Here is a 16,899-nt window from a genome sequence, read left to right as displayed (position 1 = left end):
TTTTTTTTTTTTTTTTTTTTTTTTTAAACAAAAATGGCGGGAAACTGGGGACCACATTGAAGAGCGCTTCGCCTTTCTTCAGTTTGAATGTTTCTTTCCTTCTTCTGCTAGCTAGCTAGCTGTTTACATAGCTTTGCGAATGAGCATTTTTCCTTGACAACGGGAGAAAAGTGTTGCACCGTTCCCGGAGGTACTGCAATACCGGGTCGATGCGTGGAGCGGACGGAGCAAGCCCCATTTCCGACTCCCTGTTCGAAAAATCCATTTAATATGTAGTCCCCCGATGGGGGACGTATCAGATATTAAACTGATAAGAACAGATACTACACTTGATCTGAGCCAAAAGGCCGAGAAGCGATAACCCACAAATGGAACCCTGCAACCGCCGGGCCCCCGGGGGTCTCAACAGACCTCAGCGGGTTGGCAAAAGCCGGCGGTTCCTCCCTCCCTCCCTCCCTCAGTCACTCACTCACTCACAGGTGTTTTTTGGAAAAAGTCGCTAATGTGTCTTTAAGTCACTGTCCTATCCTGGTCTGTCCTGTCCTGTCTGTCTGTCGGGTCGGTCAATTTCTCTTGAAACAAGATAGCGGGCTCTGTAAGAAGCAAAGCCCTCCAAAAATACGTTGAACTCGTAAGTGTTCCTCTCCACGGAAGTCTTTAGTAAAAGGCGAAAGGCTTGTGCGTAATGAAGAGAAACCAGAATCGTGTGGAAGTCAGAGGCGGGGGCCCGAGACACACTCTGTGCAGCACTCTAGGCCGGGTACCCGCGGGTGCTCCCGGAACCCACTCTTCCAAGTTTTCCGGGCTGCTGTGGATAAAAAGAACGACACAGAGACACACAGAGCGCACACACAGAGGCACAGAAACACAGACAGACACACACACACACACACACACACACACACACACACACACACACACACACACACACACACACACAATCCTGGCCCAATTTTTTTTTTTTTTTTTTTTTTTTTTTTTTAAACAAAAATGGCGGGAAACGGGGGACCACATTGAAGAGCGCTTCGCCTTTCTTCAGTTTGAATGTTTCTTTCCTTCTTCTGCTAGCTAGCTAGCTGTTTACTGCTAGCTTTGCTGAATGAGCATTTTCCTTGACAACGGGAGAAAAGTGTTGCACCGTTCCCGGAGGTACTGCAATACCGGGTCGATGCGTGGAGCGGACGGAGCAAGCCCCATTTCCGACTCCCTGTTCGAAAAATCCATTTAATATGTAGTCCCCCGATGGGGACGTATCAGATATTAAACTGATAAGAACAGATACTACACTTGATCTGAGCCAAAAGGCCGAGAAGCGATAACCCACAAATGGAACCCTGCAACCGCCGGGCCCCGGGGGTCTCAACAGACCTCAGCGGGTTGGCAAAAGCCGGCGGTTCCTCCTCCCTCCCTCCCTCCCTCCCTCCCTCCCTCAGTCACTCACTCACTCACTCAGGTGTTTTTTGGAAAAAGTCGCTAATGTGTCTTTAAGTCACTGTCCTGGCCCTGTCTGTCTGTCTGTCTGTCGGTCGGTCAATTTCTCTTGAAACAAGATAGCGGGCTCTGCAAGAAGCAAAGCACCTCCAAAAATACGTTGAACTCGTAAGTGTTCCTCCCACGGAAGTCTTTAGTAAAAGGCGAAAGGCTTGTGCGTAATGAAGAGAAACCAGAGTCGTGTGGAAGTCAGAGGCGGGGGCCCGAGACACACTCTGTGCAGCACTCTAGGCCGGGTACCCGCGGGTGCTCCCGGAACCCACTCTTCCAAGTTTCCGAGGGGCTGTGGATAAAAAGAACGACACAGAGACACAGAGACACACACAGAGGCACAGACAGAGAGAGACGGAGACACACACACACACACACACACACACACACACACACACACACACACACACACACACACACACACAATCCTGGCCCAATTTTTTTTTTTTTTTTTTTTTTTTTTTTTTAACAAAAATGGCGGGAAACGGGGGACCACATTGAAGAGCGCTTCGCCTTTCTTCAGTTTGAATGTTTCTTTCCTTCTTCTGCTAGCTAGCTAGCTGTTTACATAGCTGCTAGCTGTTTGAGCATTTTCCTTGACAACGGAGAAAAGTGTTGCACCGTTCCCGGAGGTACTGCAATACCGGGTCGATGCGTGGAGCGGACGGAGCAAGCCCCATTTCCGACTCCCTGTTCGAAAAATCCATTTAATATGTAGTCCCCCGATGGGGGACGTATCAGATATTAAACTGATAAGAACAGATACTACACTTGATCTGAGCCAAAAGGCCGAGAAGCGATAACCCACAAATGGAACCCTGCAACCGCCGGGCCCCCGGGGGTCTCAACAGACCTCAGCGGGTTGGCAAAAGCCGGCGGTTCCTCCCTCCCTCCCTCCCTCCCTCCCTCAGTCACTCACTCACTCACTCAGGTGTTTTTTGGAAAAAGTCGCTAATGTGTCCTTTCAGTCACTGTCCTGGTCTGTCTGTCTGTCTGTCTGTCTGTCTGTCTGTCGGTCGGTCAATTTCTCTTGAAACAAGATAGCGGGCTCTGCAAGAAGCAAAGCACCTCCAAAAATACGTTGAACTCGTAAGTGTTCCTCTCCACGGAAGTCTTTAGTAAAAGGCGAAAGGCTTGTGCGTAATGAAGAGAAACCAGAAGTCGTGTGGAAGTCAGAGGCGGGGGCCCGAGACACACTCTGTGCAGCACTCTAGGCCGGGTACCCGCGGGTGCTCCCGGAACCCACTCTTCCAAGTTTCCGAGGGCTGCTGTGGATAAAAAGAACGACACAGAGACACACACAGAGGCACAGACACAGAGAGCACAGACACACACACAGACACAGAGACACACACACACACACACACACACACACACACACACACACACACAATCCTGGCCCAATTTTTTTTTTTTTTTTTTTTTTTTTTTTTTTAACAAAAATGGCGGGAAACGGGGGACCACATTGAAGAGCGCTTCGCCTTTCTTCAGTTTGAATGTTTCTTTCCTTCTTCTGCTAGCTAGCTAGCTTTTGTTTAGCAGCTAGCTGTTTGCGAATGAGCATTTTCCTTGACAACGGGAGAAAAGTGTTGCACCGTTCCCGGAGGTACTGCAATACCGGGTCGATGCGTGGAGCGGACGGAGCAAGCCCCATTTCCGACTCCCTGTTCGAAAAATCCATTTAATATGTAGTCCCCCGATGGGGGACGTATCAGATATTAAACTGATAAGAACAGATACTACACTTGATCTGAGCCAAAAGGCCGAGAAGCGATAACCCACAAATGGAACCCTGCAACCGCCGGGCCCCCGGGGGTCTCAACAGACCTCAGCGGGTTGGCAAAAGCCGGCGGTTCCTCCCTCCCTCCCTCCCTCCCTCCCTCCCTCAGTCACTCACTCAGGTGTTTTTTGGAAAAAGTCGCTAATGTGTCTTTAAGTCACTGTCCTGTCTGTCTGTCTGTCTGTCTGTCTGTCTGTCTGTCGGTCGGTCAATTTCTCTTGAAACAAGATAGCGGGCTCTGTAAGAAGCAAAGCCCTCCAAAAATACGTTGAACTCGTAAGTGTTCCTCTCCACGGAAGTCTTTAGTAAAAGGCGAAAGGCTTGTGCGTAATGAAGAGAAACCAGAATCGTGTGGAAGTCAGAGGCGGGGGCCCGAGACACACTCTGTGCAGCACTCTAGGCCGGGTACCCGCGGGTGCTCCCGGAACCCACTCTTCCAAGTTTTCGAGGGCTGTGGATAAAAAGAACGACACAGAGACACACACAGAGGCACAGACAGAGAGCACAGACACAGACACACACACACACACACACACACACACACACACACACACACACACACACACACACACACAATCCTGGCCCAACAACACAATCCTTTTTTTTTTTTTTTTTTTTTTTTTTTTTTTTTTTTTTTTTTTTTAACAAAAATGGCGGGAAACGGGGACCACATTGAAGAGCGCTTCGCCTTTCTTCAGTTTGAATGTTTCTTTCCTTCTTTCTAGCTAGCTAGCTAGCTGTTTACAGCTAGCTTTGCTGAATAGCATTTTCCTTGACAACGGGAGAAAAGTGTTGCACCGTTCCCGGAGGTACTGCAATACCGGGTCGATGCGTGGAGCGGACGGAGCAAGCCCCATTTCCGACTCCCTGTTCGAAAAATCCATTTAATATGTAGTCCCCCGATGGGGGACGTATCAGATATTAAACTGATAAGAACAGATTTTTTTTTTTTTTTTTTTTGGAAAAGTTTTATTGACACAATTCCTTTAAAAAACAGCTCATACATTTTTTACATCATTTACACACATAAAAACGGCAACAAAGCATAAAACACAGCATTTGACAATTACATTTAAATTTGTTAAAGTACATGTTGTTAAAATCAATGAAAACAACCATGAATAAAAGTACTTTCTTTGTAAAAACATCAAATCTGTAAAAGCCATTTAAAATGTGTGCTGATGATCTAACAAAGGTAAAACATTTTTAAGACGTTAGAAACATGTTAAAAAGTCACTTTGTTAAAAGGCTGTCTTCAATCGCTTGTACAGGAGCGGGGTGAGTCCTTATCAAACTCGCCTCATCCTGCTCTCCCGAATAGACCATCGTCCCGTCCTTCGGGGCCCAGAGGAGATCCCTCCCCTAGGCGCATCGCCCTAGGGCGCCGCAGCGCTGTCAGGCCGTGGCCGCCGGGACCTAGGGTGTTGTGGGGGACCCTTCGCCTGGGGTCGAGGCCCCCTTCCGTTCGTACCACCCCAGGGCTTCCGTGGCTACCATGGCCACTGCCTGGGGGGTGGTCTCTACGCTTTTGGCTACCAGCAGGTTACGGGAGGACCACAGTGCTTCCTTCAGGCACGTGAGGGTGGGCCAGAGCTTGGTGAAGGCCTTCGGTGGAATGGGCCTTCGGCCCACCCCGTACAGCACGAGCTGAGGTGTTAGGTCCTCCCCTGCTGGTAGACGCGATGTGATCAGGGGGCCTGCTTCCTTCCACAGGTCCCTGGCGGCTCTGCACTCCCAGAGCATGTGCCTCACCGACTCCTCTTGGCCGCAGCCCGGTCGGGGGCACGCGGATGTCCTCGCCATGCCCCGTGAGTGCATAACGGCCCTGACCGGGAGGATCTCGTGGGCGACCATCCAGGACAGGTCCCGATGCCGATTCAGGAGTGCAGGATGGGCCACGTTGCGCCAGACCGTTGTGGGCTCGCCTATAGCGAGCCCGCGCACTGGACACACTGGTTCCCGTTCCTGCACAAGAGAGAGAAGAGAGCGGTGTTGAGTTAAAACCGTGACTGCTTCCTTTTCCAGTTTGAAATGTCTTAAAAATTTCTGGAGCTGGACGTAGTGGGTGGGGAGCAGGAAAGAGACTGGGGCTCGCAGGTCGACTGGGATCAGCCTCAGAGTCCTGAGGTAAGATCCCAGCCAGAACCGTGCGAGGGCCTGTGTCTTGTTATTGACCGGGGAGGCGGCCAGAGTCAGATGTAACGCTGTGTAGCGGCTGCCCAGGAACAAGTAGAGGTCAGGCAAGCCTTTCCCCCCCTTGGACCTGGGCCTCTTGACCACCTCCCTCCTCAGCCTCTCCCACTTGCTTCCCCACAGAAAGTAGAACAGCATCCGCTCCAGGGCTAAAATACTCCTTCGGGGGGGGATAAAAACAGAACTGATTAATAAAAGCACAGGTAAAATCACAGCTTTTATGATTAAAACCTTGCCCTCAAAAGTCAGCTGTCGTAGTCCCCAAAAACCCAGTCTCTGTCTTACTGTCCCCAGGATCCCACTCCAGTTCCCACTCCCTCCTCCCTCCTGGTCAAACTTTACCCCCAGTACCCTTATGTCCGTCAGTTTAACTGTCAAAGGTAGTCTGGTCAAGTCTGGGTCTGCCCACGGTCCGAAGAATTGGGCCTCTGTCTTGTCTCTGTTCAGTCTCGCCCCAGAGGCTCGTCCGTACCAGTCAGTCCTGTCCAGAGTCCTGTCGACGGATAAAAGGTCAGTGCATAAAATGTTGACGTCGTCCATGTAAAATACGCACTTGGCGGTCATCCCCCCACTCCCCGGGATACCCACCCCACTGATCCGTTGGTCCCTTCTCAAGACCTGTGCCAGTGGTTCAATGCAGGCCACGAACAGAAGAGGAGATAAAGGACAGCCCTGACGGACGCCGCAGTGTACTCCCACTGCTTTTGATAAATGCCCGTTTACAAGAATTTTGCTGGTGATGTCCCCGTACAGCAGTCCCACCCAAGCTAAGAACCTGTCCGGGAAACCCATTTTTTGCAGTACCTTAAAGAGGTACTGGTGCGAGACCCGATCAAAGGCTTTTTCAAAATCTAAATTTAGGACTACAAGCCGCATATTTCTGTCTCTCGCATAACAGATGGCATCTCGGATCAGTATCAGGCTGTCCGTGATCTTCCTTCCGGGCACGGCACAGGTTTGGTCCGGGTGGATCACCTCCCCTAAAACAGAAGACATTCTGAGTGTTAAAACTTTGGTAAAAAGTTTACAATCAAAATTTAAAAGGGTAATCGGTCTCCAGTTCTTCAGGTCAGTCCTGTCATTTTTCTTATATAAAAGTGTCACGATCCCCACTCTAAAACTGTCGGGTAGTCTGTCGAGGTGTTCGAAGTCAGTAAAAACAGTCAGAAGTTCGTCGGCTAAAACATCCCAAAAGGTCAGATAAAACTCCAAAGGGAGGCCGTCCTCCCCCGGTGATTTACCCCTCTTAAAACATTTCAGTCCTTGGTCGATTTCTGTCCTCGTCAGGTCTTTTTTCAGGTCGTCCGTGTTGGGTAAGGTCTTGTCAAGATACGTTAAAAGGTCCCCCATTGTTCCTTCGCACACATCTTTTTCCCCAAACAGTTCCCCATAAAAGTCCTCGACCACTTCCTTTATTCCCTCCGTGTCTGTTTTTAAAACCCCGTCCTTGTTTTTCAATCCTGTCATTGTCCTACCCTGGCTAACTATTTTCTTAAAAAAGTACCTAGTGCACTTCTCCCCCTCTTCTAATTCCCTTTCCTTACTTCTTAAAATAACCCCCTTACTTCTCTGTTCTGCTAAAAGTACCATTTCCTTTTTTACATCTTTGATTTCTTGGTTAAAATCAAAGCCCTGTTGGCGTAAGTTAAAATACCTTTCCAGTCGCTTTTGCAGTCCCACCATGCGTCTATCTTTTGCTTTGCTTTTTTCCTTTCCTATCTCTCTAAAGAAGGTCCTCGTCCTTCCCTTCACCATTTCCCACCACTGTGCTCGTGTGTCAAAAAAGTCCTGTAGCGTCTGCCACTGGCTGAACTGCTCTCTGTACTGGCTAACTACTCTATCATCTTCTAGCAGGGAGCAGTTCAATTTCCAGGGCCCTCTTCCCACAGTCACACCCGAGGTTAGTGAAAGGGTGCACGTCAGCATTACGTGATCTGAGAAGAAAGCAGGGGTTATTCTAGCATCAGTTGGGGGACAGTCCCGGGTAAACAGATAATCAATGCGAGAGGCTCTGGTGCCGTCACCACTGGTCCAGGTGAAGCCCTCCTCTCTTGGATGCAGGGTTTTAAAACAGTCAGTCAGCTTAAAATCCCTGCACAGCCCTTGCAATAAAACACTTGACCTGTCTACCTTAAAATCCTCTCCTGCCCCTCTCCTGTCTGCTCTACTTAAAACACAATTAAAATCCCCACCCACCACTAGAGGATCCCTCCCTAGCATGTGGGACTGCAGGTCCTCTAAAAGTGCGCACCGGTCATGTTTGTCATTAAAACCATATACGTTTAGCACGTTAAAATCCCTCCCCATAAAAGTACAATTGGCTAAAAGAGCACGCCCACCTACCACCACCGTGCTCCCCTTCACCACCACCTGTGGGGTCTTGATTAAAATGGCAACACCGTCGTTCTTGTTAAAATTTGAGCCACTCCAAAGGGAGGGCCCGTGCTGCCACTTATCCTCCCATTTGCTGTAAGAGGATAAAAAGGGTAGACCACACTCCTGTAATAAAAACACATCTGAGTTAAACCTTTCTAAAAAGGATAAAACCGACTGTGCTCTCATTTCTGTTTTTACGCTCCTTACATTTATTGTGGTGATTTTAAAAGCCATAAAAGGGGTGAGTAAAAACCGTGCCGAAAGAAAAGCATTTAACAGTTAAAAGGGGGTTATTTTTCTGGTGATTTCTCTCTCTCCCTCCGGGGTAAAGGGGGGGTGGAAGGGAGAGGAGGTTAAAACTGGGTTTAAAAAGGAGACTTGATTGGGGGAGTTGGAGGGGAAGGTTCTAAATTCTTCCTCCCCCTGGGAGCTCTCCCATTCCACCTTTCCTTTTTTCTCCTCGCCCTGTTCGGGGTCGGAGAGCTCCTCAGCATTTCTTTTACGTGGGGGGAGGTGTTCCTCCAGAATCTCCCCCCCTTCTCCCATGTCTCCCGACTCTGTCTCCCTGGTGCTTTCCGACACCGTCCCTATAATGTCTGACCCACTTGGGGAGCTTTCGCTAAAGATCTCTCCAGAGCCGTCTTTCTCGGCCCTTTCTCCTTCAGGGTTCACATTAGTCTGGGGCAGGGGGGTTGGGGTGGGGAGGGTTTTGTCCTCTCCTCCCACTACTTCCACCACTGCTCCTTCCGCGCCCTCCACTACAGCCACCGGCTCCACCACTGTCTCCTCCACCACCACTACCGGCTCCACCACTACCTCCTCCTCCACCACCACTACCGGCTCCACCACTACCTCCTCTACTACCACCTCGGCAACTGCCGCTTTCGGCCCTCCGGCGCTCAGAAGCCCGGTCCGCGGCCGCCCACTCCCTCCTTCCGAACTTGGCCCTGTTGGCCCAGGAGGAGGGGCAGTCGCGGATGAGGTGGGACCGCTCGCCACAGAGGTTGCACGACCTTCCATTCGTGCATTCCTCGTAGCGGTGGCCCACCTCCCGGCACTTCATGCAGACCACCTTCTGACAGGCGTCTGCCAGGTGGCCATGTTCACCACACTTACGGCACAGCTTGGGCTGGTCCTGGTAGTGAACATGGCCCCTGTTTTCTCCGAGGACTATGGTGGATGGGATGGCTTTCAACCCACCATAGCCCCCAGGGTCCTCCCTTTGCTGGACAGTGACCCTCCAGGCCCCTGTCCAGATCCCATCGAGGTCTTTAACCTGGATCAGGGGCCCCTTTACGTTGCAGTACCTGTCCAGCCATACTGCAACGTCCTCCGGCTGTACGGTTTCGTTGTACATACGGACAATAACGGTTTTGATGCTATTGTCCGTCAGCTTGGTCACCTCGAACATTGCTGTGAGGGACCCCTGGGTGTTCAGGGAGTTCTGGAGTTTCCCCAGAACTCCCTCAGGAAGCTGGCGTTGGCAAAACTGACATCGAAGCCCTTCCTATAGGGGAGGGCTAGGATGCAGTTTACCTGCGCGGGGTGGAAACCGAGTTCTTTCTGGAGGAATTTTCTGGAGAAATCCAACCGGGATAACTCCATTATTTTCCCTCCCCTCTCCTTTAAAAGGAGGCGCACTGCATGGTGCCTCCTCATGCCAGCCTGTGCTGCTGACATGATGGAGGCCCACTCCCTTTACAACCCAACACCAGTGAAAAGGGGGGGAGGGGAAGGGCAAAAAGGGGGAGGGGGGTTGGGAAGGGGGAGGGGCAAGTGAAGGGAGTGAGGGAAGGGTGAATGGAGTGGGGGAGGGGAGGTGGGGGAAGGGAGGTGGGGTTGGGGGAAAAAAAAAAAAAAAAAAAAAAAAAAAAAAAAAGGGGGGAAAGTGTAGGACAAACCGAGGGAGCTGGCTGGCTCAGCTAGGCTAAGCTAAACAGGGCCTACCAGCACCCCGGAACACACAACAAACTATCTAGCACAGCACCAAGCTAAACTTATTAACAATGGGAAAGGACACAAGGGGGGGGGGGGTTGTTTTTTTTTTTTTTGTTGAGTTTTTCTAGATTAGGGCAGGACACAAGGAGGAGACAAGGGTAAATGACACTAAACACAGGCCTGGAGGCTAGCAGGCCACACCAGCCGGACAGACTAAGCTTACCAGCTGGCAGGCCCACAAGCCAAGAGGCCTCACAACAAAAAAGGACAGAGGTATGGGGATGACAAACGGAGACACACTAACCAGCGACACCTGCCAAAAGCTTGGGGGCAATTAAGCTAGCAAGCCTCACCAGTAGGCCAGGCTAAGCTAGCCAACTAGCAGGCCAGCCAGCAAAAAAGTCCCCCAGTTGGCAACAAAAAACAACAGCCAAACAAAACAGACAAAAACACAGACAGACAGACAAACAAACAAAAACCCTGCCTCGCCTAAAGGGCCAAGAGGCTAGTCGACTAGCTAAAGCTAGCAGGCAACAAGCCAAAAGGCAACTCCGGCAAGCAGGCCACACGAAACTCAAAACAATAGGAAGAGCAAAAGGTGGGGGAGGGTAGGATACAAGGGGGAGGAGAGATGCAAAACAGGACAACAAGGGAAAAGACTACAATAAAATAAAATAAGAAAAGAAAAGACCAGAGGGCCTTTTAAACTCACCCTACAGGTGCTGGTGCACCTGTAGCCCTCCACCAAAACCACCACCTAACCCAGGACAAAAAGAAACAATGGTGAAACAATACAACAAAATGACAATAATTTTAAACAGAAGTAAAAACCCAATTTTCCCTACGATCGCTTCTCCGATCAAGTGCAGCACTATCAAAGTAACTACACTTGATCTGAGCCAAAAGGCCGAGAAGCGATAACCCACAAATGGAACCCTGCAACCGCCGGGCCCCCGGGGGTCTCAACAGACCTCAGCGGGTTGGCAAAAGCCGGCGGTTCCTCCCTCCCTCCCTCCCTCCCTCCCTCAGTCACTCACTCACTCACTCAGGTGTTTTTTGGAAAAAGTCGCTAATGTGTCTTTAAGTCACTGTCCTGGCCCACTCTGTCTGTCTGTCGGTCGGTCAATTTCTCTTGAAACAAGATAGCGGGCTCTGTAAGAAGCAAAGCCCTCCAAAAATACGTTGAACTCGTAAGTGTTCCTCTCCACGGAAGTCTTTAGTAAAAGGCGAAAGGCTTGTGCGTAATGAAGAGAAACCAGAATCGTGTGGAAGTCAGAGGCGGGGGCCCGAGACACACTCTGTGCACTCTAGGCCGGGTACCCGCGGGTGCTCCCGGAACCCACTCTTCCAAGTTTTCGAGGGCTGCTGTGGATAAAAAGAACGACACAGAGACACACACAGAGGCACAGACAGAGAGAGACAACACACACACACACACACACACACACACACACACACACACACACACACACACACACACACACACAATCCTGGCCCAATTTTTTTTTTTTTTTTTTTTTTTTTTTTTTTTTTTAAACAAAAATGGCGGGAAACGGGGACCACATTGAAGAGCGCTTCGCCTTTCTTCAGTTTGAATGTTTCTTTCCTTCTTCTGCTAGCTAGCTAGCTAGCTTTTCTGTTTAGCTAGCTAGCTTTGCGAATGAGCATTTTCCTTGACAACGGCAGAAAAGTGTTGCACCGTCCCGGAGGTACTGCAATACCGGGTCGATGCGTGGAGCGGACGGAGCAAGCCCCATTTCCGACTCCCTGTTCGAAAAATCCATTTAATATGTAGTCCCCCGATGGGGGACGTATCAGATATTAAACTGATAAGAACAGATTTTTTTCTTTTGGAAAAGTTTTATTGACACAATTCCTTTAAAAACAGCTCATACATTTTTTAATCATTTATACACATAAAAACGGCAACAAAGCATAAAACACAGCATTTGACAATTACATTTAAATTTGTTAAAGTACATGTTGTTAAAATCAATGAAAACAACCATGAATAAAAGTACTTTCTTTGTAAAAACATCAAATCTGTAAAAGCCATTTAAAATGTGTGCGAAATGATCTAACAAAGATAAAACATTTTTAAGACGTTAGAAACATGTTAAAAAGTCACTTTGTTAAAAGGCTGTCTTCAATCGCTTGTACAGGAGCGGGGTGAGTCCTTATCAAACTCGCCTCATCCTGCTCTCCCGAATAGACCATCGTCCCGTCCTTCGGGGCCCAGAGGAGATCCCTCCCCTAGGCGCATCGCCCTAGGCGCCGCAGCGCTGTCAGGCCGTGGCCGCCGGGACCTAGGGTGTTGTGGGGGACCCTTCGCCTGGGGTCGAGGCCCCCTTCCGTTCGTACCACCCCAGGGCTTCCGTGGCTACCATGGCCACTGCCTGGGGGGTGGTCTCTACGCTTTTGGCTACCAGCAGGTTACGGGAGGACCACAGTGCTTCCTTCAGGCACGTGAGGGTGGGCCAGAGCTTGGTGAAGGCCTTCGGTGGAATGGGCCTTCGGCCCACCCCGTACAGCACGAGCTGAGGTGTTAGGTCCTCCCCTGCTGGTAGACACGATGTGATCAGGGGGCCTGCTTCCTTCCACAGGTCCCTGGCGGCTCTGCACTCCCAGAGCATGTGCCTCACCGACTCATCTTGGCCGCAGCCCGGTCGGGGGCACGCGGATGTCCTCGCCATGCCCCGTGAGTGCATAACGGCCCTGACCGGGAGGATCTCGTGGGCGACCATCCAGGACAGGTCCCGATGCCGATTCAGGAGTGCAGGATGGGCCACGTTGCGCCAGACCGTTGTGGGCTCGCCTATAGCGAGCCCGCGCACTGGACACACTGGTTCCCGTTCCTGCACAAGAGAGAGAAGAGAGCGGTGTTGAGTTAAAACCGTGACTGCTTCCTTTTCCAGTTTGAAATGTCTTAAAAATTTCTGGAGCTGGACGTAGTGGGTGGGGAGCAGGAAAGAGACTGGGGCTCGCAGGTCGACTGGGATCAGCCTCAGAGTCCTGAGGTAAGATCCCAGCCAGAACCGTGCGAGGGCCTGTGTCTTGTTATTGACCGGGGAGGCGGCCAGAGTCAGATGTAACGCTGTGTAGCGGCTGCCCAGGAACAAGTAGAGGTCAGGCAAGCCTTTCCCCCTTGGACCTGGGCCTCTTGACCACCTCCCTCCTCAGCCTCTCCCACTTGCTTCCCCAGAAAGTAGAACAGCATCCGCTCCAGGGCTAAAATACTCCTTCGGGGGGGATAAAAACAGAACTGATTAATAAAAGCACAGGTAAAATCACAGCTTTTATGATTAAAACCTTGCCCTCAAAAGTCAGCTGTCGTAGTCCCCAAAAACCCAGTCTCTGTCTTACTGTCCCCAGGATCCCACTCCAGTTCCCACTCCCTCCTCCCTCCTGGTCAAACTTTACCCCCAGTACCCTTATGTCCGTCAGTTTAACTGTCAAAGGTAGTCTGGTCAAGTCTGGGTCTGCCCACGGTCCGAAGAATTGGGCCTCTGTCTTGTCTCTGTTCAGTCTCGCCCCAGAGGCTCGTCCGTACCAGTCAGTCCTGTCCAGAGTCCTGTCGACGGATAAAAGGTCAGTGCATAAAATGTTGACGTCGTCCATGTAAAATACGCACTTGGCGGTCATCCCCCCACTCCCCGGGATACCCACCCCACTGATCCGTTGGTCCCTTCTCAAGACCTGTGCCAGTGGTTCAATGCAGGCCACGAACAGAAGAGGAGATAAAGGACAGCCCTGACGGACGCCGCAGTGTACTCCCACTGCTTTGGATAAATGCCCGTTTACAAGAATTTTGCTGGTGATGTCCCCGTACAGCAGTCCCACCCAAGCTAAGAACCTGTCCGGGAAACCCATTTTTTGCAGTACCTTAAAGAGGTACTGGTGCGAGACCCGATCAAAGGCTTTTTCAAAATCTAAATTTAGGACTACAAGCCGCATATTTCTGTCTCTCGCATAACAGATGGCATCTCGGATCAGTATCAGGCTGTCCGTGATCTTCCTTCCGGGCACGGCACAGGTTTGGTCCGGGTGGATCACCTCCCCTAAAACAGAAGACATTCTGAGTGTTAAAACTTTGGTAAAAAGTTTACAATCAAAATTTAAAAGGGTAATCGGTCTCCAGTTTTCAAGTCAGTCCTGTCGTTTTTCTTGTATAAAAGAGTCACGATCCCCACTCTAAAACTGTCGGGTAGTCTGTCGAGGTGTTCGAAGTCAGTAAAAACAGTCAGAAGTTCGTCGGCTAAAACATCCCAAAAGGTCAGATAAAACTCCAAAGGGAGGCCGTCCTCCCCCGGTGATTTACCCCTCTTAAAACGTTTCAGTCCTTGGTCGATTTCTGTCCTCGTCAGGTCTTTTTTCAGGTCGTCCGTGTTGGGTAAGGTCTTGTCAAGATACGTTAAAAGGTCCCCCATTGTTCCCTCGCACACATCTTTTTCCCCAAACAGTTCCCCATAAAAGTCCTCGACCACTTCCTTTATTCCCTCTGTGTCTGTTTTTAAAACCCCGTCCTTGTTTTTTAATGCTGTCATTGTCCTACCCTGGCTAACTATTTTCTTAAAAAGTACCTAGTGCACTTCTCCCCCTCTTCTAATTCCCTTTCCTTACTTCTTAAAATAACCCCTTACTTCTCTGTTCTGCTAAAAGTACCATTTCCTTTTTTACATCTTTGATTTCTTGGTTAAAATCAAAGCCCTGTTGGCGTAAGTTAAAATACCTTTCCAGTCGCTTTTGCAGTCCCACCATGCGTCTATCTTTTTCTTTGCTTTTTTCCTTTCCTATCTCTCTAAAGAAGGTCCTCGTCCTTCCCTTCACCATTTCCCACCACTGTGCTCGTGTGTCAAAAAAGTCCTGTAGCGTCTGCCACTGGCTGAACTGCTCTCTGTACTGGCTAACTACTCTATCATCTTCTAGCAGGGAGCAGTTCAATTTCCAGGGCCCTCTTCCCACAGTCACACCCGAGGTTAGTGAAAGGGTGCACGTCAGCATTACGTGATCTGAGAAGAAAGCAGGGGTTATTCTAGCATCAGTTGGGGGACAGTCCCGGGTAAACAGATAATCAATGCGAGAGGCTCTGGTGCCGTCACCACTGGTCCAGGTGAAGCCCTCCTCTCTTGGATGCAGGGTTTTAAAACAGTCAGTCAGCTTAAAATCCCTGCACAGCCCTTGCAATAAAACACTTGACCTGTCTACCTTAAAATCCTCTCCTGCCCCTCTCCTGTCTGCTCTACTTAAAACACAATTAAAATCCCCACCCACCACTAGAGGATCCCTCCCTAGCATGTGGGACTGCAGGTCCTCTAAAAGTGCGCACCGGTCATGTTTGTCATTAAAACCATATACGTTTAGCACGTTAAAATCCCTCCCCATAAAAGTACAATTGGCTAAAAGAGCACGCCCACCTACCACCACCGTGCTCCCCTTCACCACCACCTGTGGGGTCTTGATTAAAATGGCAACACCGTCGTTCTTGTTAAAATTTGAGCCACTCCAAAGGGAGGGCCCGTGCTGCCACTTATCCTCCCATTTGCTGTAAGAGGATAAAAAGGGTAGACCACACTCCTGTAATAAAAACACATCTGAGTTAAACCTTTCTAAAAAGGATAAAACCGACTGTGCTCTCATTTCTGTTTTTACGCTCCTTACATTTATTGTGGTGATTTTAAAAGCCATAAAAGGGGTGAGTAAAACCGTGCGAAAGAAAAGCATTTAACAGTTAAAAGGGGGTTATTTTTCTGGTGATTTCTCTCTCTCCCTCCGGGGTAAAGGGGGGTGGAAGGGAGAGGAGGTTAAAACTGGGTTTAAAAAGGAGACTTGATTGGGGGAGTTGGAGGGGAAGGTTCTAAATTCTTCCTCCCCCTGGGAGCTCTCCCATTCCACCTTTCCTTTTTCTCCTCGCCCTGTTCGGGGTCGGAGAGCTCCTCAGCATTTCTTTTACGTGGGGGGAGGTGTTCCTCCAGAATCTCCCCCCCTTCTCCCATGTCTCCCGACTCTGTCTCCCTGGTGCTTTCCGACACCGTCCCTATAATGTCTGACCCACTTGGGGAGCTTTCGCTAAAGATCTCTCCAGAGCCGTCTTTCTCGGCCCTTTCTCCTTCAGGGTTCACATTAGTCTGGGGCAGGGGGGTTGGGGTGGGGAGGGTTTTGTCCTCTCCTCCCACTACTTCCACCACTGCTCCTTCCGCGCCCTCCACTACAGCCACCGGCTCCACCACTGTCTCCTCCACCACCACTACCGGCTCCACCACTACCTCCTCCTCCACCACCACTACCGGCTCCACCACTACCTCCTCTACTACCACCTCGGCAACTGCCGCTTCGGCCCTCCGGCGCTCAGAAGCCCGGTCCGCGGCCGCCCACTCCCTCCTTCCGAACTTGGCCCTGTTGGCCCAGGAGGAGGGGCAGTCGCGGATGAGGTGGGACCGCTCGCCACAGAGGTTGCACGACCTTCCATTCGTGCATTCCTCGTAGCGGTGGCCCACCTCCCGGCACTTCATGCAGACCACCTTCTGACAGGCGTCTGCCAGGTGGCCATGTTCACCACACTTACGGCACAGCTTGGGCTGGTCCTGGTAGTGAACATGGCCCCTGTTTTCTCCGAGGACTATGGTGGATGGGATGGCTTTCAACCCACCATAGCCCCCAGGGTCCTCCCTTTGCTGGACAGTGACCCTCCAGGCCCCTGTCCAGATCCCATCGAGGTCTTTAACCTGGATCAGGGGCCCCTTTACGTTGCAGTACCTGTCCAGCCATACTGCAACGTCCTCCGGCTGTACGGTTTCGTTGTACATACGGACAATAACGGTTTTGATGCTATTGTCCGTCAGCTTGGTCACCTCGAACATTGCTGTGAGGGACCCCTGGGTGTTCAGGGAGTTCTGGAGTTTCCCCCAGAACTCCCTCAGGAAGCTGGCGTTGGCAAAACTGACATCGAAGCCCTTCCTATAGGGGAGGGCTAGGATGCAGTTTACCTGCGCGGGGTGGAAACCGAGTTCTTTCTGGAGGAATTTTCTGGAGAAATCCAACCGGGATAACTCCATTATTTTCCCTCCCCTCTCCTTTAAAAGGAGGCGCACTGCATGGTGCCTCCTCATGCCAGCCTGTGCTGCTGACATGAT

General features: G+C 50.6%; 1 protein-coding gene, 10 non-coding genes and 1 pseudogene across 11 annotated transcripts; all 12 read right to left on the bottom strand.

Moving 5' to 3' along the window:
- Nucleotides 1-168: 168 nt before the first annotated feature.
- LOC124036700 lies at nucleotides 169-359 on the bottom strand. Its single transcript, XR_006838956.1, has one exon. It is a non-coding gene; the product is annotated as a U2 spliceosomal RNA (small nuclear RNA).
- A 230-nt stretch (nucleotides 360-589) lies between these two features.
- LOC124036766 lies at nucleotides 590-705 on the bottom strand. Its single transcript, XR_006839019.1, has one exon. It is a non-coding gene; the product is annotated as a U5 spliceosomal RNA (small nuclear RNA).
- Nucleotides 706-1,127: 422 nt separating this feature from the next.
- Nucleotides 1,128-1,317, bottom strand: LOC124036839. Its single transcript, XR_006839086.1, has one exon. It is a non-coding gene; the product is annotated as a U2 spliceosomal RNA (small nuclear RNA).
- Nucleotides 1,318-1,556: 239 nt separating this feature from the next.
- Nucleotides 1,557-1,672, bottom strand: LOC124036774. Its single transcript, XR_006839026.1, has one exon. It is a non-coding gene; the product is annotated as a U5 spliceosomal RNA (small nuclear RNA).
- Nucleotides 1,673-2,092: 420 nt separating this feature from the next.
- LOC124036836 lies at nucleotides 2,093-2,283 on the bottom strand. Its single transcript, XR_006839083.1, has one exon. It is a non-coding gene; the product is annotated as a U2 spliceosomal RNA (small nuclear RNA).
- Nucleotides 2,284-2,528: 245 nt separating this feature from the next.
- Nucleotides 2,529-2,645, bottom strand: LOC124036772. Its single transcript, XR_006839024.1, has one exon. It is a non-coding gene; the product is annotated as a U5 spliceosomal RNA (small nuclear RNA).
- A 421-nt stretch (nucleotides 2,646-3,066) lies between these two features.
- Nucleotides 3,067-3,257, bottom strand: LOC124036824. Its single transcript, XR_006839072.1, has one exon. It is a non-coding gene; the product is annotated as a U2 spliceosomal RNA (small nuclear RNA).
- Nucleotides 3,258-3,496: 239 nt separating this feature from the next.
- LOC124036765 lies at nucleotides 3,497-3,612 on the bottom strand. The gene has a single exon (XR_006839018.1). It is a non-coding gene; the product is annotated as a U5 spliceosomal RNA (small nuclear RNA).
- Nucleotides 3,613-4,049: 437 nt separating this feature from the next.
- Nucleotides 4,050-4,233, bottom strand: LOC124036707. Its single transcript, XR_006838962.1, has one exon. It is a non-coding gene; the product is annotated as a U2 spliceosomal RNA (small nuclear RNA).
- A 6,684-nt stretch (nucleotides 4,234-10,917) lies between these two features.
- LOC124036764 lies at nucleotides 10,918-11,033 on the bottom strand. Its single transcript, XR_006839017.1, has one exon. It is a non-coding gene; the product is annotated as a U5 spliceosomal RNA (small nuclear RNA).
- A 424-nt stretch (nucleotides 11,034-11,457) lies between these two features.
- LOC124036709 lies at nucleotides 11,458-11,632 on the bottom strand (annotated as a pseudogene).
- A 233-nt stretch (nucleotides 11,633-11,865) lies between these two features.
- Nucleotides 11,866-15,448, bottom strand: LOC124035956. Its single transcript, XM_046349940.1, has 2 exons — nucleotides 15,188-15,448; nucleotides 11,866-12,624 (listed from the first exon to the last, which is right to left on the bottom strand). The coding sequence occupies exons 1-2, from the start codon at nucleotides 15,404-15,406 to the stop codon at nucleotides 12,076-12,078; spliced, it is 768 nt and encodes a 255-aa protein (XP_046205896.1). The 5' UTR covers nucleotides 15,407-15,448; the 3' UTR covers nucleotides 11,866-12,075.
- Between the last annotated feature and the right edge of the window lie 1,451 nt (nucleotides 15,449-16,899).

Source organism: Oncorhynchus gorbuscha, linkage group LG05 (assembly GCF_021184085.1).
Source record: "Oncorhynchus gorbuscha isolate QuinsamMale2020 ecotype Even-year linkage group LG05, OgorEven_v1.0, whole genome shotgun sequence".
Taxonomy (NCBI): Eukaryota; Metazoa; Chordata; class Actinopteri; order Salmoniformes; family Salmonidae; genus Oncorhynchus; species Oncorhynchus gorbuscha.
Note: the sequence above shows the minus strand (reverse complement) of the source record. Positions and strands in the feature narration are given on the sequence as shown.

Excerpts from the sequence above, each read along its gene's own strand:
- LOC124035956 (XM_046349940.1), bottom strand. The coding sequence starts at position 15,406 with ATGAGAGCACAGTCGGTTTTATCCTTTTTAGAAAGGTTTAACTCAGAT. Across the intron at positions 12,625-15,187 it reads TGAAGGGGAGCACGGTGGTG|GAACGGGAACCAGTGTGTCC; the intron begins GTAGGTGGGCGT and ends TCTCTTGTGCAG.